The sequence below is a fragment of the Tachypleus tridentatus genome, chromosome 8 (genome assembly GCF_004210375.1).
Source record: "Tachypleus tridentatus isolate NWPU-2018 chromosome 8, ASM421037v1, whole genome shotgun sequence".
Taxonomy (NCBI): domain Eukaryota; kingdom Metazoa; phylum Arthropoda; class Merostomata; order Xiphosura; family Limulidae; genus Tachypleus; species Tachypleus tridentatus.
This window is the reverse complement of record NC_134832.1, coordinates 14,007,243-14,034,072: the sequence shown is the minus strand read 5'-3', so window position 1 is coordinate 14,034,072 and position 26,830 is coordinate 14,007,243. Positions and strand designations below refer to the sequence as shown.

The following is a 26,830-nucleotide window of genomic DNA, read 5'->3' as shown; positions in this document are numbered from 1 at the left end:
GAAATTTTCTGAAACACAATATATTGATGTTGTACTGGATAAAACTTGAAAAGCTACTATCTAAATGCCGTAATCTCGAAAACTAGCAAAGCATTATAAAACTATAAGCCAAAAATAACATAAATTGAATATGTTTATTTTCACAAAAAGTATATATCTGAAATGTTAGTTTTAGATGCTTCTTATTTTGAATCCAAAATGGAGAAATTATGAGGAATTCTGATAAAAAACCCAACAAAAAACATTTCCAGCTGACGTGAATTTTATCACAGAATTGTAAGTAAACTGGTTAACAATGTAACTTGACTTGAAAATGATATTGTTAGGTGAAATTATGTAAGGTTGATTTGAATTTCGCGCAAAGTTACACGAGGGCTGTCTGTGCTAGCCATCCATAATTTAGCAGTGTAAGACTAAAGAGAAGGCAGCTAGTCATCACCACCCACCACCAACTCTTGGGCTACTCTTTTACCAAGGAATAGTGGGATTGACCGTCAGGCAGGGGGAATCGAAAGCATGATTTTAGTGTTGTAAATCCGTAGACTTACCGCTCCCAAGTGGGGAATCAAATTAAAAAATCTTACGATTAAAAAATTAACAACACATTTTAAATTTTGATTAAAATCCTTCCTTCTCGGTTTTGATTGTGATTATCTCGTTATATCATACAGTTATATGGTAATCTCCTCTGGTGGCACATTGATGAGCCAATCGTACAGTTTTGCGCTTAAGAACAAACAGTGCGTGATTAAATCTACTAATTAAAAATCCGTTTTCTGATTTTCGTTAAAGTGAGACCAAAATGTATGCGTGCTAGTCCTTAAAATATCACTAGTGTAAACCGATTTCTTAAGAAGCTTTTGAAAACGCAATTGTAGAGTTGTTGTTTTGTAACAAAAACACAACCCACGGATATAATTATTTTGACAAACAGTTGTCGCTCATTTCCAACACATTTCCTGACTTGACAAACAAAACTATTACTGTAAGCAAAAGAGTATTAAATTATTGTTGTGCGGTGGTGTCTTAAATATGTGTGATGGGAATTTTAGAAATATCTGGCCTTTCGAAAGGAAAAAAAAAAACTTACCAAAACAACCGTGACTACCTGGCATTCCTGCTGAACTCTCCACACCAGGAGCAATTTGCTTTTAAAAATTTGATATTTTATAATGTAAAACCTTGAAAACTTGAAGTATTCTGCCTTTAGGCACTAATGTTTTTACAGTTATCGGAAATTCAGAACTAATCGTAGCGAATGATTAGGTCTTCCACCATCATTATAGACGGCTATACTCTGTCTACAAGAAATACCAAGGACAAGTATGCATTCAACCGTGTATGTCTACTTCACGAATATTGTCTGGTGCAACACTTCCATTCAACACTCAATGAACAGCCGTCAGGTTTTCCAATGGCGGAGCGTATTCTAATTTGAGAGTTCCTAACGGGAAAAAGCTGGTCTTCCCGCGGGCATCAGATACCTACTGGGCTCAGCAGGCTCTACTAACCTACTAGCCTTCGAGAGAAGCTTCCTTAACGAATCAGTGTAGTTAGAACTCCTTTCAGCACGACCTCAGAACGTTGTACAATGTCTTCAATATATATATATATATATAATTGTTTTTGCTAGATTTCTTGACACAAAAACACAAATTATACCTAAATTGTACAGTTTTATTTACCCTAAACCATATGACTAAGTAACAATATAATTACATTTTTGCAAATAGCCTGCAAATATGAACATTAATAATGAAAATTATGTTTTATATAATTATATGTATATATACATATTGTATAAGATATTCTTATATCTCAAATGAATTACATAGAAACTTTAAAAATAGTATAGTTTCTGATAAACGTATGCATGATTGACAAAAGAGAAAGAAAAAATATCCAAGAATGAAAAATAGGAAATTCTTAACTTTTCTTGTTTTTTTATTTTCGTCACTTTTATCTTTCCTTCATGACCACTAAAAGTTTTGTTATTTTCCATCTGGAAGTTTGTTCTTAAGAATATTCGAAAGAACTAAAACACTCGCGTTTTATAAGTTTGTTTGTTTGTTTTTGAATTTCGCACAAAGCTACTCGAGGGCTATCTGTGCTAGCCGTCCCTAATTTAGCAGTGTAAGACTAGAGGGAAGGCAGCTAGTCATCACCACCCACCGCCAACTCTTGGGCTACTCTTTTACCAACGAATAGTGGGATTGACCGTAACGTTATAATGCTCCCACGGCTAAATGGGTGAGCATGTTTGGCGCGATGGGGATGCGAACCCCCGACCCTCAGATTACGAGTCGCACGCCTTAACACGCTTGGCCATGCCGGGCCCGCGTTTTATAAGTGTGTGTGTGTTTTCTTATAGCAAAGCCACGTCGGGCTATCTGCTGACCCCACCGAGGGGAATCGAACCCCTGATTTTGCATTGTAAATCCGAAGATACATACCGCTGTACTAGCGGGGGGCCGCGTTTTATAATTTGCAGTTATAAGAATAATTTAAACTCTCTAACTTAATAACTGTGGAAAGCATCCAAATGTAAATAAAAATGTTTTATCTCCTACTGCCTTCGAAAATCGATAAAACGTGGCAACTTACTCTTGTTAACTTCGTCTCTCTATATATACATTACCTTTAACCTCGTCTTCCTATACACTGTATTAATTTTTTAATTGCTAACTTTGTCCCTATACATTGGTTACTTTATTGCTTTTTGTTCCTTACACATTGATTACTTTATTGTTAACGTTGCCTCTCCATATGCAATGTATTACTTTATTATTGCTAGCCTCGTCTGTCATTATACACTGTTACCTTACTGTTTATTGTCCTCGTCTCCCTCTATACACTATATTATTTTATTGTTGTTAACTTCGTCTATTTGTATACACTCTGTTACTTTATTGTTCTTAACCTCTTAGCTCCATATACACTGTATTACTCTACTGTTGTCCTCGTCTCTTCCTACACTGTATTACCTTTGTATGTAGCACTCTACTCTATTTTGCTTATTTTAAATTAATGTGCAATATTTTTTGTTATTTAAAGGATAGGCTCTTTCAAGCTCTAACATTACATCAATAAATGAAACAAAACCCCTGTACGAACACGATTATTGACGACTAATTTTAGTAACCTGTTCTGAATCATTGTAAATCTCATTATGGTAAGATGTAACGTTTTAAGCTATTAAGGTTAATCTATCTAAATGTTACTTACTGGCCCAATTCGGGTTTCCAGTAAGAAAAGCGTACCGTATAGCGCGACATTGCGGACGAGACATTCCGCTTGATATAACAATTCATTACGTTAGCTGGATTATTTGTTTGTTTGTTTTAGAACAAAGCCACATTGAGCTATCTGCTATTTTCACCGCGCAAATCGAGCTCCCGATATTAGCTTTGACTATAAGAAAAGAGAGGACTTAGTTTTACTCGAATTTTCCTTTTTTCTACTTCTAAAATGAACAGCATTCTGAAAGCTATAACAATTTTTCTCTTTTTAATAACATTATATAACAAAATTTTAACTTTTTCTTATTCCTGGGCAGAAAATGTTATTTCACAATTGCTTATGCCTAAAGTAAATAGAAAAGACCTATTTTTCTCTTACTTTGCTTCTGTGACCTGGGTAATGAAATTTTCAAATTTACCCATTTTTCAGAACATTCCAGGTAGATTCAGTGCTGAGTAACTGATAGAGAAGTTTCTCGAACTTATAAAAATTTTCTAGAATGTTGTAGAACTTACAAAAATTTTCAAGGACCTTTTAGAATTTTCTAGAACTTTCCATAGTAATATATATATACAGGGGCTCACCACTCACCATTTCAGTTTAGTTCTAACTGCTTAAGTGAATACATAGACCTATCTGATTTTATCAAAGATGGCTGCAAGCATGAAGCTGCAAGCATTCTCCAGGTGCATTCTGCTATGTATGTGGCCAATTTATCAAGAGAAGAGCGAAAATTACTCTGTGACAACATCTGCTAAAATGTGTGAAGCCTACAAAGCATATTTCTGCATGCCTGTCAGGGATCAAGACAAACCCTGAGCACCTCATTTTACCTGCAAGCACTGCAAAAAAACTCTAAAAGGTAAGACGAACAATTTTTGCTTGCTTGGATTGTAACATTTTATACTATACAAATTTTAGACCTTTTAAAATTTAAATATTTTAATTTATTTATTTTTTAATTCAAATAGTATAGAAAAAATACCACATATAAGATATTTTGGATGAACCTCATTAGTTGTGGATGAAATAAATTTATTCTTCATAATAACAATTTTATTTCGCTCTTGAATTACAATCAAGTACAACACTTATCGTTAAATACATTAACACGGTATACATTAAGAGAATGAAACAGTATTTAGTTCTAGTGTGTTACAATACACAGTGTTATGTATTATAACTTATCTACGACAAGTCTCCGATTTATTATGTTACGTGTTATAACTTATAATAGCCGGAAACTTTAATTTAAATTTAGAAGTTAACTGAATGTCGATATATATTAAATTTATTATATTTGCCAACAAGATTGACACACACAATTGTCTTTCTTAATACAAATATAATTTAATACACAAACAATAATACAATTTATAATAACGGTTATTACAAATAATTATTTATATACAAAAGTTTTACAAATTTATAAAGAATATTAAGGCTTCTATCTGCTCTGTAACTTAATATTTTATCGACGGTTCATGATGAGCGAATTGCGTTCGAGTTGGTATAGTTTACTCAATAAGTAAGCTAGCTATCCCTTCACAAATGAATTCTTGTAACAGAAATATCGAATGTCCTCGTAGAAATATTAACATTCAAAATTAATTCACTGAATTTTAACGGTTTGTAATGATCGAAAACTATAAATGGTCCTGGCCAAATATCAGTAGTTTCCCGATTAATAAGCGTTAATCACAGTTATAGCTTCTGTTATACCGTGGCTTGTAAAGTTACTCATGTGTTCATTTACTTAAAAAAATTTTTTGACATTTTTTATAACAGAAAAGTTTAATAACAACAGAATAAAATTTTGGATACCCCTAGAAAGTTACTCGAATTAAACAATTACTAGTTTTACTGCGATTTTATTACCCTTATTGTGGTTTCTTTTAGTATGTTTGTTTGTTGACAAGCAAACTACTAGCATGTTAGTAAACAATATTCCTTTAACTGTACCTACCCTCCTATATGCAAAACTGAAAAGCTACACATTTTTATCCATTCCTTTCAAGAAGCCATATTAAAAATTCAGTATTAAAAAGGCTATTCTCGTCTCTGTTCTTTTGTTGTCTCACAGTTAGGAATGTTTGTCCAATTCATAAGTCTTCATTCAGGTTATTGTTGTATATAAAGTAAAAGCTGTAATAGTTATTTTAGTTTTAACTCTCACAGCATACGTAAAATATACGTCAATTACAGCAAATCGTTTAATATTGAAAAATTATTTGTTATTTTAAAAACAGGTGCTTACTATCAAATTTAAATATTATTGTTGATTAGAAGTTAATCATACAATTCAAAGATGGTAGCTGAAAACTGTACTGTTCTTTCCATTTTTTCGTTGATTTTCATAATAATCTTGTTAAAAACGTGGAAGCATCAAATTATTAGCCAAAACTACCTGTTGTTTTGATATACCTGTTAGAATACAGACGCGATTATTTTAATAAACTAAACATCGCTATTACCTGTTATTTCTCTGAGAACGTTAGAAAATAGTTTATACATACCAACTCTACTTCTGCGTACATCCCATTCTTGCAACGCCACCTGTAACTATAATAATAACAACACTTTACATACCCTAATTGTTAAATGAAATGTTTGACTTTAAGTTCTAAAACAATATAAAACAATTTTACTTGTAGTCAAAACTGTAGTTCCAACTATTAATTTTATAACATAATCTTCACTTCAGTACATATATATATATTAAACTGAAATTTACATTGAGGTCTACGTGTGAGTGTGTTCTTACAGATAAAATTTTAGGTTTGAATGTTAACGTTTACATGTATATTATTTACAGTTATGAAAGTGTGAACTAACGTTCCCTATAGTTTACTTTTTTGACATTGTATGTTAACCTTTGACAAATAAGGTCATACATTAACATCTGCTCGTTTATATTTGACAGTTATATAAGAACTGAGAGAGTTTAATGTTCACGTGTGTGATTATGGAAATGAAGACTGTTGGATGTGTATTAACGCTTATATATACACTTTTGAAAGGTAAGATTATAAAGTATGTACCAATATGTAGATTTATAATTTTCGTTCAAAGATACACAAGAGCTAGAAAGAAAGCAACCAATCAACAATACACGTTGGTAACTCTTGGATTAATCTCGTCCCTTTCAAAATTGTGTGGTTCTACCTCAGTTTTATAAAACGTACCCACAGAACTCACACCACGAATGCTGATGTTTAGGGTTCGAGTACGATAAACATTATTTTCACAGGTAAAATAGTAAAGTGGGCACTTATGACAGTTAATAAAGTGGTGTGTATATTGACGTTTTAATATGTCCTTTGACAGCTACTGTCGAAAGGTGTATGTTGATATTTATATATAGTGTCCCAGAAGTCTAAGCTCATAAGGAAATATACATTATATTTTTAAAGTTGAACAAACACATTTCTAATACCAGTTCTACATATTTCAGAGAAAAAAACAAAACAAAAACCCTGAATGACACAGTACACCAAGCTGTTAGTGGCATGCAATTTGAATAATAAATAAACAGTGCATTTTACTTTGTGAATTCCGGCTCCTGGGACATTGTGTACATGTGTTAAATTTACATGTGTTTGTGACAGGTGAAATTGTATGTTTTGATCATATTCAAGACTGTGTAATATATATTAAAATCATAAACAAGCATTTACAGCAGAAAAAATGTTATTATATGACTTGCATTAAAATTTACATGCGTACTGTGACATGTGCAAAACGATTATATAGGTGTATTTTTGATATGTTTAAGTTTATAAGGAAAAATTTAAATTATATTATTTAACCTCTATTAGAATTACACTGTAATCTAAACTGAAAAACTGTAATAGTAAATTAAATATGTTATAAATGATGAAAACTTTAGCTTAAAAAGAACCCTATAAATCAAACTAATAAAATCTGAATGTTTCCGACGCACACAAATAAGTAATATAATTATAATCTATGTATTATAGCCGCTATTTCAATATTCTCAGTTAACTCTTCGAAACTAGTTTGCTTTCAACAACTGATATATTGAATTCTAACATTTCACATTTCCTACACAACAGTATCTCACGCCGTGGAAAAATGCGACGGGAAAGCATTCATGTTTTTTTTTTTTTTTTGTTCCTTTTGTTGTTTCCCAAGGTTCTGAATGTCACGTATACAGAACTCAATGGAGAGTCTCTCACGCTTGTAAAGAAGTAGACAGATAGATACACTACGGGGTTTATTCAATGAAGGCAACTTGTGAACATAGCCTGGAGATAAACGTTAGCAGGAGTGACGGAAACTACAAACCAGCCTATAGTTACGTGTTACACCTGCAAGCGACGCTGGGTCAGTGAGCTCATGGTTAAGATGTAGGCCACCACAAGTCAACACGAAACCCCTCTTGAACGTGATACGTGAGTTATGGGTCTTATTTGTTGATGACTGCGGGGTACACCGAAACCTATTTTGCTGCCTGGTTATTCAGAATTAAAAATAATAATAAAGAGCTTTAAGCGATGCGAATATGAGCGACTGTAGATAAATATGGGACACCAGACAACCTCAAAGTAGAGAAGGGTAAAGACGTATTTCCACTTTTGTGATTACAGATACGGTGTATATTTCCTTGTTGGCGGATCTTTTAGTAAAAACTTCGTCACTTACAATTCAACAATTCTCACATACAGACAAGGAAAGAGAGAACCGTTTCAAACCAAAACGTTTTTGACTAGTGACGTCCACAAAATGGTTTTCTCAGTAGCTAATATATCAATTGAAAATTTGTTTTTCAAGAAGACTGTAAATTAATTTTATGTGTACGCTCAGATTGACCCATAAATAACTTAGTTGCAACAGTATAGTATTTGTTTCTTATTAAACACAAAACTAAACGAAACCCGATTTTTAGTATTATACAAGTAATATGTTTATACAAGCTTCCGACTCAATAAATCTACGTCATAATCTACAAAGAAGACGCTTTCTAACGACGATACAAAGAAAATAAGTAAACTTGTCGACCGTAGAATATTAATTGTTTGTTTAGGGTTTTAAAACAACATGCTTGAATTTAAAAAATAAATTGTAAATAAAAAATGTATTTCCCATAAAATCATTAGAATGTTAACCACATTCTTTATTAATCTTTCGGAAAAAGTAATTGATTTAAATCTAAATGCGTTAAAGTGATAAACTAAAGATATAATTTTCTGAAGAGAAAAGTTGTTAATTTCTCTCATATTCCAAGAGGACTAGATAGATAATATTTTATAAGGTGGAAAAAAGCATGTGTGTACAAGTGTGTCTTGCAACAATATGATTTCCAGTATACAATACAGGTGCATGAAACTAATACAGACGTTAGTTTATTTATAGTACTCGTGCTACAATGTGCGGTCGTTTGCCCTTTCGATGCTGGCGACTGTCTGCCAATTGGTTGTCTCTGCAGGACATGAATAGACATAATACCACAAATATTCATGAATACTGATGAGCCTTGACTAACAGTTGGTTAAGTGACGAAATAAAATTCAGTTTACTGCTGCTTCTCCACATGATTCATAGATAAGTCTGAGAAGTAACGACACTAAATATAGATTTTCAATACTCGTGATGGGGACAACAGAGATAATCCATTGTGTAGATTTGCACTTAACAGCAAACGAACAATTTAATGTTTGTTGAAAGTTTAAAAAAAAATTTTAGTTCTGTAAATTTCACCATTTGTCGTATATATTGGACAAGTTTGGAATTAATTGATCATATTCGATATTTTTATGGTCATTTATGGTTTTTAACCTCCAACTGACTGAAAGAAATCAGTCCCTCAAACACAAAGCTTGCACGTCACGAGGCATATTCTCGAATCTTCTAGAGAATCTAGAACACTTGTCATAATTCCATCGCTCCGTCTTTTATTATTGGAGTTTGGCTTGAAGGTTAAGAAGTGTTTTATTTACATATGATAATATACACACCCAAATATATGTTATTTAAAAACTAACAGTCTTTGGTTGCTACAGACCTATCGAACATACCACCTTTCTAAAAATGAAGTTCTAAGCATGTTAAATAGATGGAAAGTACTTTGTCTGTATTGTAATTTCCATGAGTATTACATATTCCAAAAATAATCTGAATAACACACAAGAGACATATGAGGTGTCTCTTGTTAGCCGCACAATGAAGTCTTTATATTGTCCTTACGTATTTCTTGCTCCATCAGTTAAGTTGCAAGTGCACCTACGTATGTCAAATTTACAGGACTTGAGAACCTAAATTAATAATTAATCAAGTCTTCTTCACCTGACGATTAGCAGTCTATTAGAACAATGGCCTTCCTGTGAGTGTGTTCTGTTAGGTACCGTATTATCACAAAACTCTAATCTTTGTTAGAGCAAATTGCACTGACAATGGTCTCGCTTCCCTCATCTCATATGTAGCAGTTTCCTGAATAAGCTGAATTGATTCAATAACAGTACTAACGGTTGTTTTATAAAGCAAAGTTATAAGAGATTTTTGCAGCCAAACTTCAGTAGTAAGTCCAAAGGACGCCGTTTCACGCATGTTGGCTGTCTCACAGACAGGGGAAGTTGATTCATCAAAGAGAATGAGGTCTACGTTTTGCCACCAAAACCAAGTGGCCATAGCTTATACAATACATATCAATAATTAATTAATAAATTGTTCTAAAAAGGACAATATTTAATTAAAACTTACTCAGATGATAAGAGATATCAGTTTTATTAATTCATTACTAACTAACTTATCTTATAAAGGATGGTAATTACTAATTAATTAATAATTGCATCATTGTGCCACAAAGTAGAGAATATGTTTCTAGACAATCATTACTCATACATGTTTCAACAAGAATATAATTAATTACTAACTCGACAATTAATTAAATCATTAGTTAATTATATTTTTCAAAATGGGATATTAATTAATAATTAAATCTTTTTACTACAAAGGAGAGAACGTGTTTCTAGGCAGCCATGACTCATGTAATATACATCTCAACAGAAATATGATTAATCACTAATTCGATAGTTAATTAAATTATTTATAATTAAATCATCATATAAAAGGACACTTAAGACCAATTCATTAGTTAATTAATTCGTCCTTAAAAGAATGCTTAACACTAATTAATTAAATCATTTATAATTACTTCATTAAATCAATTATAATTAATTCGTCCTAAAAGGGACACTTAACATTGATTCATTACTTAATTAAATAATCATAAAAAGAAAGCATAATTGTAATTTGCTATTTAATTAAATTGTCTCTAATAAAAGGACGGTATTTTAGTTAATACTTACTCTTCTAATTATCAATAAAGTATTTAAAGATTTTCAGTTGTATAATAAATTGTCAAAAAAATTATTTATTGTTACATGTTTAAAATAATTTTACGACTCGTGGAGTCTCCCGCTAGTACGGCGGTAAATCTATGGATTTACAAGGCTAAAATAAGGGGTTAGATTCCCCTCGGTGAGCTTAGCAGATAGCCCGATGTGGCTTTGCTATAAAAAAACACACACACACTTGTTTTTTTGTTTGTTTTTTTGAAATTTTGCACAAAGCTACTCGAGGGCTATCTGTGCTAGCCGTCCCTAATTTAGCAGTGTAAGACTAGAGGGAAGGCAGCTAGTCATCACCACCCACCGCCAACTCTTGGACTACTCTTTTACCAACGAAAAGTGGGATTAACCGTCACATTATAACGCCCCCACGGCTGGGAGGGCGAGCATATTTGGCGCGACTCGGGCTAGCACAGATAGCCCTCGAGTAGCTTTGTGCGAAATTCCAAAACAAACAAACAAACAATGCTTACACTAGTTGTAGTAGCTCGTGGGTGATATAATTCGTTAGCGTAACGTGAATTGCCCGTTCTCTGAGTGATTTACAACTCATAATCGCGCGGACAGTAGTTAGTCATGGTCCCAAGGTCAATAAGACAATGAAATTTAATTATAAATAAATGTTTTCTGTTATGAAGTTAGAGTTACTCTAGAATGAAGTCATTCTAGAAAAAAGAAAAGGTGGTAATTTACATTTATTTTTTATTTTTGTTTTGATGGTTACGAGGTCCATCAAATTAACCGATTCCATTTTGAGTTAGATTAAAGAAAATAACATATAAATTATCAAGTTTTACTTGAAAACGTTTGAAATGTATTTAGGAGGTCTTATTTATTATTCATATATTTTCTGTTAATAGTACACAAAACATTGAATCTAACTCATAAAGATGATCTCTAACATGTGTCAAAGATGAGCACGTTGCCACTTGTGCTGTGAATGAAGGATGATGATATCAATGTCTTAATAACGCCATAAGTGGTTAGAAAGAACAGGTTGTCACTATTTTAGGGGATCGTCACATATTATTCTTTAAACAATTAGCTTAATAACACTTAAAATAACAAAACTTAGCTTTTTTATAGATTATTCACTTTAAAGTTGCAACACTCACTACCGAGTTCCAAACTGCCTCTGGAAGCAAGTCCAGCACAAAAGCCGTTCGTCAGGAGCTTCATGAAATTGATTTCCATGGTCTAGCAGCCGCACACAAGCCTAAGATCACCATGCGCAATGCCAAGGTAGGCAGAAATGGTGTCAAGCACACCACCATTGGACTCTGGAGCAGTGGAAACGCATTCTCTGGAGTGATGAATTACGCTTCACGATCTGGACGTCTGACGGACGAACATGGATTTGGCGGATATCAGGAGAACGCTACCTGCCTGAATGCATAGTGCCAACTGTAGAGTTTTGTGGAGTAGGAATAATGGTCTAAGGCTTTTTTTCGTGGCTTGGGCTAGGATCTTTAGTTCCAATGAAGGGAAATCTTAATGTGTGCTTCTAACTTTGTGGCAACAGTTTGGGGTATGACCTTTTTGTTTCAGCATAAAAATGCCCTCGTGCACAAAGCGAGGTTCATAAAGACGTGGTTTGCCGAGGTAGGTGTGGAATAGCTTGACTGGCCTGCACAAAGCCTGACCTCAACCCCATCGAACACCTTTGGGATGAATTGGAACTCCGACTGCGAGCCAGGCCTTCTTGCCCGACATCAGTGCCCGACCACAGTAATGCTCCTGTGGCTGAATGTGAGCGAATCTCCGCAGCCATGTTCCAAAATATAGTGAAAAGCCTTTCCAGAAGAGTGGAGACTGTTATAGCAGGAAAGAGGGAAACCAACTCCGTATTAACGCCCGTGGTTTTGGAATGATATGTTCAACAAGCACATATGGGTGTGATTGTCGGGTGTCTACATGAAGTCTATCTTTAGTATATATAAGTAAAATCTCAAACTTAAGTATAACACACATTCAAATATTTGTTAATAAAACTTCAAAATACACTAGGATGCTATTTACGAAAATTTCTTTGTTTATAAATAAATGTCAAGTTTAATCTTTTATGGATAAATCATATACCATGAATGTTAGTTTTTAACAAACCTCTATTTTACATAGAAAACTCATAATCCAATGTAATTGCGTTAATGTATGTATGTAAAAATCACATATTTATCAAGCATAATGAAACATTTGTGAACAAAACTTTAAGATAAAGACACACAGATTGCCGTAAATGAAACGTTCGTGGCAAGTAGTGAAAGTTTCTTTATTTTAAAAACAAAATACAACATTTTGAAACTAAACTGCCTGTTCTCCCGTAGTTCTAACCTTCACACACTATTCCCCTATAGCTTAAAATTAATGTAAGACTTTGAAAGTATCACATATGCATAGGCTTAGTGTCCATCAGTACAGAATAAACGTTGCACCTACTAAAACAGACTGTATACCCTCTATACATCAACTCAGACCACGGTTTTCGATCAAAACCAACTTATATATTCTTACACTTTACATATAACAGAAAGTTATTTGTATATTCACAACATCTAGTTATTTTTTCTTCTAGATTACTGTTTTGTGTTTTTGATCTAGAGCTCATTATTTGTTGTTTATATTTTAAATGCAAAGTTATTTACTTAGTCTAGCTTCTTGAATGTGTTATCATTTAGACGTGTAAAGAAATATTAGCACTGCCTATTTTACAGTCGGACAGTTTATCTGATAGACAAATACCTCTGACAGTATAATAACCTTTGATATTTAGCAATAATACAATATGCATGGATTACCAAGATTAAATTATCTGTAGTGTTTTCTTTTCAATGTGTCTAATGAGCAAAAGTCATTGACTGGTTAAGCTGAAATATCTCACAGTTCTACAGTATACATGTATGTGAGACAACGTGACATCCTCCAAACACTCTTGTCTTGATATCAGTGTCAACACTGTTTATGTGTAACCTTTGTAATTCTTAAACTTCTGTTTCCAGATTTTATGTATTTAATTTACTACTAGTTTCTTAACTTTGGATAGTCTGAAAGTTCAAGTATTTTAAATAATAGTATTCAGTAAATCGCTCATTTATTATATTTTGTTTCTTTTAGTTTCTTAACTTTGGATAGTCTGAAAGTTCAAGTATTTTAAATAATAGTATTCAGTAAATCGCTCATTTATTATATTTTGTGATAGGACAGTTATTGGTTGTAATAACTGTCTCATTCAATTAATATGTATGATTCGTGAAACATTGAAAGAAATGATGTATTCCGTACTTTCAATGCCTGATACAGATACACCAAATATGACCCTTCTAGATCAAAACTTAGCATAATGGACGTAACAGTTTATTTGAATTGTAAACATAAAAGATTTGTAAAACGTAAAAGTAATGATATGCATAATAAGAAACTTGAAAGATACTGAAATAAAATTCTAGGTTGTTTGCCCATTTTATATAAGCGATGAAACAACTTGTTGTTTTTAGTTCGTTTTCTGTTTAGATTGGTGTTATTTACATCATAACATGAATAAACATTTAAATATTCCCTAATGTGTGACACTTTACAAGTCTTGATATATGTATTGAAGGACAATTTTAAACTACAAGTTAAGTGTACGATTGATTTGTTTTTCAAATATTCTGTATAATTTATGAAATAAAGGAAACTTTGATTACTTGTATAAAATAAATATTAATTAGAGTTTATTATTATAAAATTGTTTAAGTAACCGATGTTTTATTCTTACAAACACTGAATTGTTATCAAAACTTTAACCACTTAGTCCTCGGACTAACTCCGAGGGATTATGAAAATATATTTGTTCAATCTAGATTTTTTTTCCCATCATGAATTATAATTTCATCGAAATATTTTACATTAAATAATACTTTGAACAATTTATCATATCATTGAAAATCTTTAAATACTTGCTTGATAATTAAACGAGTAAGGTTTAATTAAAATATCTTTTTAGGATAGGAAATTTTGTTACCTGGTGAATTAACTTTAAGTATCTTTGTACGAGAATTTAATTAAGTAACGAATCAGTGTTAAACGTACTTTTTAGGAAAAATTAATTATAATTGAGTGAATAAATTATAAATTATTTAAATAATTAGTGTTAAGTGTCCCTTTTATGACGATTTAATTATATCTGAATCAGCGAATTAATTGTAAATGTTTTAATTAATGTCAAGCATCCGTTTTAGGACGAATTAACTAACTAATTAATTGGTCTTAAGCATCCTTTTTATAACTATCGAATTAATGAATAATTATATTATTTTTGGGATGTGTCCATATGAGTCATGGCTGCCGTAAAACTAATTCTATACTTTGTTGTAGGATGATTTGATAGTTGATTAGCTAATTAATGAATTAGTGTCCTTTTTGTGATCATCTAAGTAATAATAAAATAAGTGATTAATTATTTTCTTGTTTGTTTTTGAATTTCGCGCAAAATTACACGAGGGCTATCTGCGCTGGCCGTCCCTAATTTTACAGTGTAAGGCTAGAGGGAGGCAGTTAGTCATCACTACCCCCTGCAAACTGGTGGGTTACTCTTTTACCAACGAATAGTGGGATTGACCATAACATTATAACGCCCGCACTACTGAAAGGGCGAGCATGTTTGGTGTGACGGGGATTCGAACCCGCGACCTTCAGATTACGAGCCGAGTGCCTTAACTACTTGGCCATGTCGGGCCTTATTTTCGTGTCAAGACATGTATTGTATGAGTCATGGCTGTCAAGAAACAAGTTTTATACTTTGTGATGGGATGATATAATTATTAATAAGTTAACTAATGAATAAGTTTTCCCTATATTTTTTAGAATTAACTAATTACTTTGTGTTTAGCGTTCTTCTTAGGGTTATTTAGTTATAAGTGATTTAAATAATTAATTAGTGAAATATTTAATCACTTTAGTAAGTTTTAATTAATATATTGTTTTTTGGACGATTTTGCTAATTGATGTGCTCTTAACTACATGCCTTATGGTGATAAAAATTGTCACCATAATAATGACACCTCTTCCTCGATACACGCACGTGGCGCTATATGATGGAAGAATCTAAGTAGGAACTCATTATTTATAATGACATCAACCCTCCTTTTCAGGTCGCTAATGGACGTGATGCAACATTCTATCGACGCGATAATGCTGAGCTTATTACTAACGTCGTACTTGCTAAAAACAAAACCCTTAACAATTGCTACAATCTACAGGAAATACTTTAAGTGTATGCAGCCTCTTATTTATTTCTATAATAGCCGAGTCCACACTTGCCTATCAATTTTATAATGTCTTTCATCCACAATATTTTCTCCTCTTTTTGCATTTCTTCTCAGCATAAACACGTGAAATAGTATATTATCGCTATCTGCATCTGCAAGCTTTTGTACAAACTTAGTGCATTAAATTATTTTGTGCCCTTTGGTTCTCTGATGAACCGCTATCTAATCTCCCATTTCTTCAATAAACGGAGTTGTTACAGAACTCTTAGCAAAGATCCAGGCAGATTGAGCAAAATAAGTTCTTACAGTTAGTCCATCCTTGTCAAGAAATCTTTTTAAAACAGGATCATTTACGTTTTGCTTTGTGAGACACGAACTAATGGCCTACTATAATCAAATAGCGGATTTTAGCCACCACCCTTATAATGTACCACACAGCCTCAAAGTGTGAAGCACATTTTTTTTTCTTTTGTGGCGTTTGGGTACGAACCAAAGAACCTCGAATTCACAGTCTGGCACAATAATTATTGTCTATACTTGCAAAATTGTGATAGCGTTCTAATTAGTTAAGGTTTTAATGTCTTGTTTGGCCTGAATGATTTCTTGTTATGTGATAGCCTGGCCTAACATTTTGTACAATAACCAAGACAGAATTAATGGTCGATTTTTCTGCAAGAAACTTGGGATGCAGTGCCTCGAGAACTGCAAACGTGACGATAATTGTGAAAATTCGCAAATGGGAGATTATCAAGTAAATTCTTATTCTTACTTATAACTGGACTAGATGATTTTAACGACAAAGCAGGATATGGTTTTGTTGAAACTATAGTTATTCGTGATCAATAGCCATAATTTATAAGCAATGTCCATCTTCAAGTTCAAGTGGTGTTCCTATAGTAGCTCTCTATGCCAAGTGTTGCTCAGATCAGAAAATCTAATCCCAGCTTGGTAGTTCTTTGGTTGTGCATTTACTCAAATAGGTTAATTTTAATGAATAACTCCCACTTTACACATCTAATATTACGTTAGTCCAGTAATAAAACCCCTATGCCATCTAAGAAACACTGGAAGGTTTTACACCTCCACCCAGTCTTTCAGTTTTCTAAGGACACCCAGAATAAAAATTATATTTTGAAATATCCTTTCAAATCAAGTTAGCCTTTGCTGGTTAGTTTAACTATTTAAATTCATTCTCCACTGGAAATGCATGTACCACATTTGAAAACTCCCCAACCAGTGAAATATCCCCGACCATCCTCATTTTAGTTTGTTTGTTTTAAATTTTGCGCATAACTGCATGAGGGCTATCTGTGCTAGCCGTCCCTAATTTAGCAGTGTAAAACTAGAGAAAAGGCAGCTAGTAATCACCACCCAATGCCAACTCTTGAGCTACTCTTTCATCAACAAATAGTGGGATTGACCTTAACATTATAATGCCTCCACGGCTGAAAGAGCGAGCATGTTTGGTGCGACGGGTATTTGAACTGCCGGGCCATCTCATTTTAGTATTGTTACCCATTTGAAGTTCCATTACGATATGTTTACCAATGTCTATACCATTTTTATTCCCTTCTCATTTCTAGAGCCACTTTTATCATTTCCTTCCTGATTACTCGAGACAACATAAAGTTTGCTACTAACGAAAATTCAAGTAATTCGGAGTAATTTGATAGTGGTGATTTAAAAAAAATGTGGACAGAATTTGCTCATCACCTTTAGATTTCGAGTTATTGTTATATTTTAATATTTTATAAGCACTATGTAAAATACTATGCAATCAGTTTAATATAACAGTTTTATTCTGTGAAATTAAGTTTACTTGGAGAGTTTAATAGGTAAAAGGAATACATTTTTGATAAATTCAAATATTGTATTGGTATAAAATTTCAAATAAATTGTTCATATATGCTATTTGTTCTCGTTATAACTGTAACGAATTCCACTACCTTTCCATTATTCCCACACTCACTAGGGATGTGTTGATGGATCATAAATCTGAAATGGTACTCTATCAGAAAGAAATTTCTACTTGGAAATCATTCAAAGTCGTTGCCAAAAATGTCATAACAAATCACAGATGTGATGATATGCTTGAGAACTACAGGAAATGGGATCTAGGATGTCACTAAAGATACACTTCTTAACCCTCCCCCCATTTATACGTGTTTACAAATGATCTGGATGTAAAGATGAGCAATGATCATGGTAAGCGCTTTTACCAATATATTTTTACAATGGATCAGAAATACCAAGGGTGACAGAATCCTGCGATGATGGAAGATTACTGTTGGTTTTTCCAGTGTAAAACTGAGAACACACACAAAAGGCACAATAATTCTAGCAGGTATTTTAAACCAGAAATAACACCATGATAAAAGTTTGAACATAGCCTGGATGTATTTTTGTATATAATCTTATTACACTTATTGTTTGTTTAAACTTGTATTGCTATTATGTATTGTTTTTTAACATTCTTAAACCATAAGTGAAATAAATATTGAAAATGTTATTTTCACAATACACAAAAATATTTTTAATAAATCAGGATTGTTAAATTACTCTAAAACAGTTGCATTTTTTCATTGGTAGGAAAGAATATTTTTTGTTGCCCATGTTATGTATTTATCTTAATTTACTTGAGTTGAAATTTTTGATATTTTATAAATCTACATAAACACAATAAACAAATCATATAAAAGTTTCCCGTATTTGATTCTATATATAAAAGTTTGCAACTAAGTCACACAGAAGAACAGCTAGGGTATCAATTGTTTTAAAAATTCAAAATAACGTTCATTGACAAAAACTAAACAAAAGCAAGTGTTCAATGATACATGTTGAAGTGTTGAAGGTGAATGAAGACTGTGCTGAATGAGTTCTCATAAGTTCACTTTGTTCTCCCTGTAAATTACACTAAACCCTAAACTACAGAGAAAATAAAACTCCTAAAGTTCCTTTAAAATAAGTACAAATTTAAGATTAAACAATAGTACCAAAACGCTATCTAAATGTTATTACTAAAATAAAATATTTAAGCATAATCACTAAAACACAATTCATTTCACAACATAAATTCCAAATTTAAAGAGCAACACAACTTCTCCTCACTTTAAGCTAGCGAATAAACAAACTACAGGAATGTTTAAAAGTTACCATTGCAATACAAAACTAATTAAAATCCAGCGTATGTTTTAAATTAGAAAATTCCTTTTTAAAAACTGAGAAATCTTTTCAAACTTGATAAAACATGTTTGTTTTTTTTTTAAAATAGAAAATATAAAAAGAAAGCTATATTTGCACACACAACGCAACTTAAATACGTGATATATATATGTCTATTCAAAGTGAAGCTATAAATCCAGGTTACCCTTAACCCTTATCTTCTCCGCAACAAAAGTGGTTAACTACCAGTCAACGAACCCATATCTTACACGCTTTCAAAAACAGGAAAATTAAGCACTATATGAGCAAAATTGTTTCAGCGGTCGCACTCAAACCTTTGAAAAAATACACCAGTAATCACTCTGAAAAAAAAATCATATTAACTAAGAGAGATAGCATTCACGTTTTACCATACTATATTACATACACGGCTTGAAAATAGCCTAGCAGCATAGTTGCTATTGAAAAAGGTTCCTTTTTAAATTGTCATGTCCAAACACATTACCCCATGCAAGGAAATCAACAGATGCTATGTACAGCGATTTCAGTGGTATTTTTGTATGAAATAAGAAGAATACCAGGTTTAATTTTCGAGGTATACAACAATTGGACGGGAAGTATGACTGAAGCCTTATCATGTTGACTCCGTTTATGTACAAAGGGTTCAAAAATTGCTATGATAATAAACATAATTCACTTTGAATTTTGAGTCCATTTTCCTGGTCCCTGGCCGGGCATGGCCAGGTTGTTAAAGTGCTCGACTCGTAATCTGAGGGTCGCGGGTTCAAATCCCCGTCACACCAAACATGCTCGCCCTTTCAGCCGTAGGGGCGTTATAATGTGACAGTCAATCCCACTATTCGTTGGTAAAAGAGAAACACGAGAGTTGGCGGTGGGTGGTGATGACTATCCGCCCTCCCTCTAGTATTATACTGCTAAATTAGGGACGGCTAGCGCGGATGGCCCTCGAGTAGCTTTGCGCGAAATTCAAAACAAAACAAATCCTGGTCCCTAAATTACGCCTACTGCAGTTATCCAGCATAAAACTTTATGATTTTCTTTTTACCCATTGAGTTTGTTTTGGTTTTGTGGGCAAAGCCACACTGGGTTGTATGCTGTGTTCACTGGGAGGAATCGAATCCCGAATTTTAGCGATATAAGTTCGTAGGCTTACCGTTGTTCCAATGATAGACTATATATCGAGAAAATGCCGTGAGGCTCATTAGGTTTATACAGGAACACATATTTTCACGTTTCCTTGGTTAGTTACGCTTCATATATAACGCTACGGACACGTGGACGGCTTTTACCACAAGCCTTTATATGCGTGGATTCTAAACTGTAACAAGACGTCACATTTTGTTAACCACGGCTGCAGTACGTGTTGTTGTAGACCTCTTTCTGGACGGTTTCAGTGTCTCAAATTACCCATGTTTCCGTTTTCCAATGTCATTAAGTACAAGGAATATCTACTTCTTTGAAAATGCGAATTATCGATCTAAACACGCGTTTATAATATTAGCGTATGAATATTTAAGTCGAAAAGGGTTGTTCACAAGTTTCGTTAGCAACACATTACCTACGTAGGAAACGCCAAATAATGTCAAAACGTGGGTCTGATACATACTAATCCAACGCGGTTTGAAATCGGCTCTAGTTTTCACATGGCTACTGATTTGCATATTCAAATAATTTTAATAAAATGCACTCAACCCTCTGTAAATTATTAAATTTCTCTTCTGAATGGCAGCATTGTTGACACTTTAACATCTATGGTTAAGTAATTATTAGCTTAAGAAAATTTTTTTTTTCTAAGACACTATGTGTAAATAACGCATGAGATAAATATTTCAAGCATGAAAATATTTCTTAAAGTGAATTATTACAGCTGTACAATTCAAGGACAACAGAAGCTGGTCAGAAAACGGGTCTTTATGTTAACGATGAAAAGGGAATTCAGATTTAATAATTGGGGAAAGTTTCCGCGTGAAAGATTGAAAATAAAATCGTAAGATTGTTAAAACTAGATAATATGAAGTCTGCTTTGTTTCAAAAAGTATAAAAAGCTGTTATATCTTTTAGTAATGTCTTTCAAACAACTTTTTATTATTCTTGTTGTCATGAATGAGTCAATGGAATGAACAAGGCCTATGAATTAATAAGTCTACAAAAAATCTTCACTTACAAGGATTTATAATATCTTTTTGTCTTCTAATTATTCTTATCTAATAGTTTTATTTGTGTCTATTAACGTGAACTTCAAGTGTAACTAGTAAAATGTTGGAATCATATTTCACATATATTTTTAACCAATTAAATGGATGTAACGCCTACATTTTTCTAAGCCAGGGGTCACCAAACTACGGCCCTCGAGGTCATTTTGTCCGGCTCGCCAGCAGCTAGCCGCTTGGAAATAAAAAGTGACATTTCATCAAATGTCCGACTGTCATAACAAAATGAATCACACCGATGATCGATATAAGTTGGCAAACACAAGACGTTATGATAAAAAGAAACAAGGCTGTCACGTGCATTTTTAACCAATAGGAAAATTCTTCTTTCGTCCTTGCTGCCCGTTTATTCATATCGAGGTATGTATCTATGAAAGCATTAGGATTTCGAAAACAAGTACAGACTTAACCCTCGTCCTATTGACTCGTCTTGTAAATTCAGCGGTCTAGGGTGACCGCTTCAGCAAGCTCATTTCTCTTAGCAGTCGGGTTATGCGCTTTTCATAACTCGTTCTTAGGTAAGTGTCGTGGCAAACGTACATTTCAATATATTTTTTCTGCGTTCTTGGACCAGTACAATACTTTTCTCAAAGCGTTCTGTGTTTTTCACTTCCAGATCCTGTTTTTTTTTCACCCATCGTTATGGCTGCTTTTAAAAGAAGAAAAGTGGACTATGAGTGTCGTGCTTTCAGTGAAGAATGGGGAGAAAAGTATTTCTTTGTGGAAACAAAAAACCAGAAAGCTACTTGTGTGATATGCACCGAAAGTGTTGCCGTTTTGAAAGAGTACAATCTTCGGCGTCACTATGACACAAAACATCTATCAACATATTTGAAATTTTCAGGAAAGTTCCGTTCTGAGAAATTTCAATACATGAAACGTGTTTTCAAATCTCAAAAGAATCTCTTCACGAGAAAGTTTGCTAAAAATGAATCTGTCACTTGTACAAGTTACAAAATAGTGCATAGGATGGCAGAGCAAGGAAAACCTTTTACTAACGGCAACTTCATCAAATAGTGTATGACGGAAGCAGCAAATGAGCTGTGTCCTGAAAAAGCCAGTTTCTTTGAAAGTATCAGCCTTTCAGCAACTTCAGTTGTACGGAGAGTAGAAGAACTTGGAGAGAACATTGCATTACAGATACGCCAAAAAGCTAGAAATATCCTATGGTATTCTCTGGCACTGGATGAGTCTACTGATCTCTCGAGTACGTCACAACTTCTCGTGTTCATTCGTGGAGTTGGCATCAGACTGCAGCATGCACGGAAGAACAACTGGAGAAAACATTTTCATGGAAGTGCATAAAACTTTACAAGACTATAACCTTCAGTGGAAACAGCTTAGAAGTGTAACAGTTGATGGAAGAAAAACATGGCTGGAGTAAAGAAGGGTCTGGTGGGGCTGATCAGGAAACAGTTGGAAGATCTTCAACTCCCAAGCGCTCTGTTCATACACTCCATCATACATCAGCAAGCACTCTGTGGAAAAGACGTAGATATTCCTTGCGTACTGAAACCAGTCATTTTTGCAGTGAACTTCATTTGGGGTCATGCATTTAATCTTCGCCAGTTCAAGGCGTTTCTTGAGGAAATTGATTCAGATTTCTGTGACTTGCCTTATCACATGGCGGTAAGGTGGCTCAGCTGCGGTAAAGTCTTGTTTCGTTTTTATAAGCTGAGAAGAGAAATAGATATATTTCTTATCGAGATATATAGAGCCGATCCACTTCTGTCGGATCCAACCTGGTTGTCAAAGTTGTCATTTTTGGTTGACATCACATCTCACATGAACGAATTGAACTTGAAACTTCAGGGGAAGAATAACCTTGTCTGTAATATCTATAGAATTATTAAAGGATTTCGGAGAAAGCTGTCATTATTTGAAGCACATTTGGAAGGAGGAAACCTCTCTCATTTTTAGTGTTTCAATGAGTTTCATGCTGGAATCACAGAAGATATCATCCTGGAGTTTCAGAAAAAGATTATTGGTGATTTAAATAAGTATTTTTAGAGAGATTTTTGGATCTCGACAGAATCGGAAGTGACATTCTCCTTTTTCAGAATCCTTTTGATTGTGTCATTGATGACGTGCCAGTGGAACCTCAGCTGGAGGTCATCGATTTGCAAGGAAATGACTTGTTGAAAGCAAAACACAGAGAGGGGCAACTTATTAAATTTTACAGCTGCATACCTGAAAGTGATTTTCCAAAGCTGAAGCAGTTTGCATCTGGTATGGCATCAGTGTTCGAAAAAAGTTATGTCTGTAAACAAGCATTTTCAAAAATGAAGTATGTGAAGTCGGTTCATCGATCAAGGTTGACTGACGAACATTTGAAAGCAATTCTAATGATTGGATGCAGCAATTCAAAACCGAACAATGATATTTTGAAAGCCAAACGCCAATTTCATAAATCTCACTAACTTTTTTGCGGCTTAGTGAAATTCAGATATGTACTCACTATGTGCGATATGACAATTGTTTTTGCTAATTTCACCTTCTTTGATAACCTTTTGGTAAATAAAAATGTTGGTTGTATTTCTGTTTGTTTTTCATTATATGTGTGTGTATTGCATGCTACTCTCACATGGCTAATGTGGCATCCAAAACTTAGTGTTAAGTCTTTTACAGAGAGCTTTCGTTCTAGCTTATGAGTATTGAACATAATGATCATGCGGCCCGCGCTTCTCATTCCTCAAGTAATCTGGCCCCCTGTGAAAAAAGTTTGGTGACCCCTGTTCTAAGTGATTAGACTGTTGAAATGGGCGCTAGAAAACTATCGTCCTCTTACACTATAAGGCACATAGAGAGAAGTAGAAGTGGATTTTCAAAATTACAATTTATGGCGAAGCCTTTTTCAATGACAACTACGCTGCAGTGTTATTGTTAAAATGCACGGCCATCAAACAGAGCATACTCGGACGTCTACAGCAACACGAATTTAACAACGTGACGAGGCTTAAGTTGCTCGACTATACGTGCAAATTTTAATCATTATATTATCATACGATAATTGAATTTCAATTACACATGTCTTTGCATACTTTTTAAATGTTGAATAGAATTAAGAATCACATCTAATTAGCGAACATATTTTATTCAAGGAGTTGATTAAGAAAAACGAACTTATTTTCTTGTTCTCCAAGCATACAAATTTCTTAAACTTGATTAAATACGAACAATTTCAGACTGTCCCATGTGGTAACTTAAACTCACCAGTGTGGTAACTCAGACTTGGGTGTTTCGGATGATAATATACTATAGCCAGATCGGTTAGATTTGGCTAGATGTGGAGATGATAACTAAACTTGGCACAGTTATGATAAAAAATCATCTAGAGGTGATGAAAAGCCAAAATTCTAAATGTTCAACAGGAAAGACGAAAATATTTAGATTTTTTTCATCAAACCAAAATTAAACCAGACAGCTATTTAATCGAGTTCTGAGAAAACACGTTTCTCTTAAACTGATTACGCTCTTCTATTTTGTAAATTTTTGAACAAATCTTTCACTTTAGTGGTGTGCTAAACAGAAAGGCAAGTATTCCTAATGCTAAAAATTAGATTGAAGTATAAATAATAAACCTCCAGTGGCACAGCAGCATGTCTGTGGAAATACAACGCTAGAAACGCGTGGTGGGCAGAGTACAGATAGCCCAATGTGTAGCTTGGTGCTCAATTACAAACAAACAATCAAAGAGTTGAAATAAATAGAAGTACCGGGTCAATGCAATATTAGCAATACATATTAAATAATTTCTTAAATGTAGTTTTCTGAGTTTCGTCTACTTTTTTAATATGCGAAAAATTCTCGACATGCCATTAAATATACCTGATTTCACATATATTCTTGGTGTAGTGTAATATTCTAATTGTTCCGTCATTAAAACTACTCTCTTTCAAAGCAGACACACGACAAGATTATTAGGTTTTTTTTTTTTTTTGTCTTTAGGCCTGACTCTGGCTATTTCAATTGCTTTCCTTCATATTGTAATAGGTTCGTGCAAGCGTACATTGTAATTGAAGCGCGAGGCCCGCATTTGTTTATGGTGTTTGTGACTCCCCATGTGTACATTCAGTTTAGTCATTTTTCTAAGATGTTTCCTGTTGAGAGGAGTATCTGTAGAAGAAGGACATACACGACAGTAAAAGTACATTGCTTATCAGATTTAAAATACATTTACAACTAGCTGGATGGAGTACCCGTCCCTTGGACGGAAGTTATGTACATTCATGATTAATGAAAAGTTATCTTAGAGCATGAGAGGTTGCCTCCCTTATATATAACCAGATGAATGAACACCATGAAATAAAATACTTAAAAGTCCTCCCCTCCTTGTTGCAGACTTAGTACTGTTATTTAAAACAGCTTCTGAACAGTTGAAGTTGTTTTAAAGTGGTCAGGCTAGAAGTGTATGAAGTAATTGTAAAAACGCCATTAAAAACTACAAAACGCAAAATGTGAAACCTCAAGCTCGCATGTATCTCTGCATGGATCCAACAAACATTTTTGGCAAATGTGGTGAAGTTCTATCAACAGGGAGTAACGTAATGGTAAAAACCAAAAACTGCACATAAAAAATCGCTACTGAAAATTTGCACGAATCCCTGCATGGACTTAATAAATCTCCATACCAATCTTGGTGAAGATCTATCCACACTCTGCGAATTTGTTACATGGTCATACACCAGAAAGTACTATTATATCTACATTGATATCTCGTATCTCATATCTAAAATCCAGTTTACTGTTTATAGCCAGTAGTGGGAAAGTAATTACTTCAAACGACATATGTAAATAAAAATAAATATAGAAACAGAAGTGACAAAACAGTTTATGAAAGAAAGACTATTGGGGATTAATGAAGCGTTTGCTATTGTCATTAGAATTCTAAGCCCTTTAATGGGAAAACTATTAACAAGGTAACAAGGTCAAAAACTACATTATAAGAAATAAACTCGATAATTATAAGCAAGTAGTTAATTGTGCCATTTTAAAACTCATAGCTTAATCACACAGGTCTGTTAAAACTTGCTAACTCGACAAAAACTAATTTGTTTTAATGTGAAAATAATTTTATAAGTGTAATAAGCACATTCAAAATATATTTAAAATATGATAATCCTTGCACTGAACATGTCTTATAACACTGTTTGGACTAACTTTAGACCTATCGCAACCCCTTTAGTACATTCGTGCAGGGTTACGTTGTATTATTAAAAGGTTGGACTTACATTTTTCAAGAAATCAGTTATCAAAATATACATATCATTACTGTGTCGAGCTGACTTAATTGAAAACTTATTTTATGTATCGTGTAGGATATTCAAACAATATCTTAAGCACACTCTTCGACTTATAATTTATAATTAGTTACTAATACAGTGTTATCCTGTTTCTATTTATGATATAGCGTGACAAAAAGATATGTTCTGAGTCAAATACACAGAAGATACATAACTCTTCTAACTGTTTTCAGTAATAAAGACCGAACAGATATAATCGTATCACATTTTTACACGGATGAAAAAATATATTTTTTTTAAATGCAAGAATACAAAATAACTTTGAAATCAGTGAATTT

General features: G+C 33.4%; 1 protein-coding gene across 1 annotated transcript in view; it reads right to left on the bottom strand.

Annotated features, from left to right (window-relative positions):
* The window catches only part of LOC143258561 (uncharacterized), a 278,942-nt gene that overhangs the window by 208,677 nt on the left and 43,435 nt on the right, over positions 1 to 26,830 (bottom strand). The window contains exon 5 of the mRNA XM_076517703.1: positions 5,757 to 5,802. Within this exon, the coding sequence (XP_076373818.1) occupies positions 5,757 to 5,802 (46 nt within the window). The remainder of the gene's footprint in view (positions 1 to 5,756; positions 5,803 to 26,830) is intronic.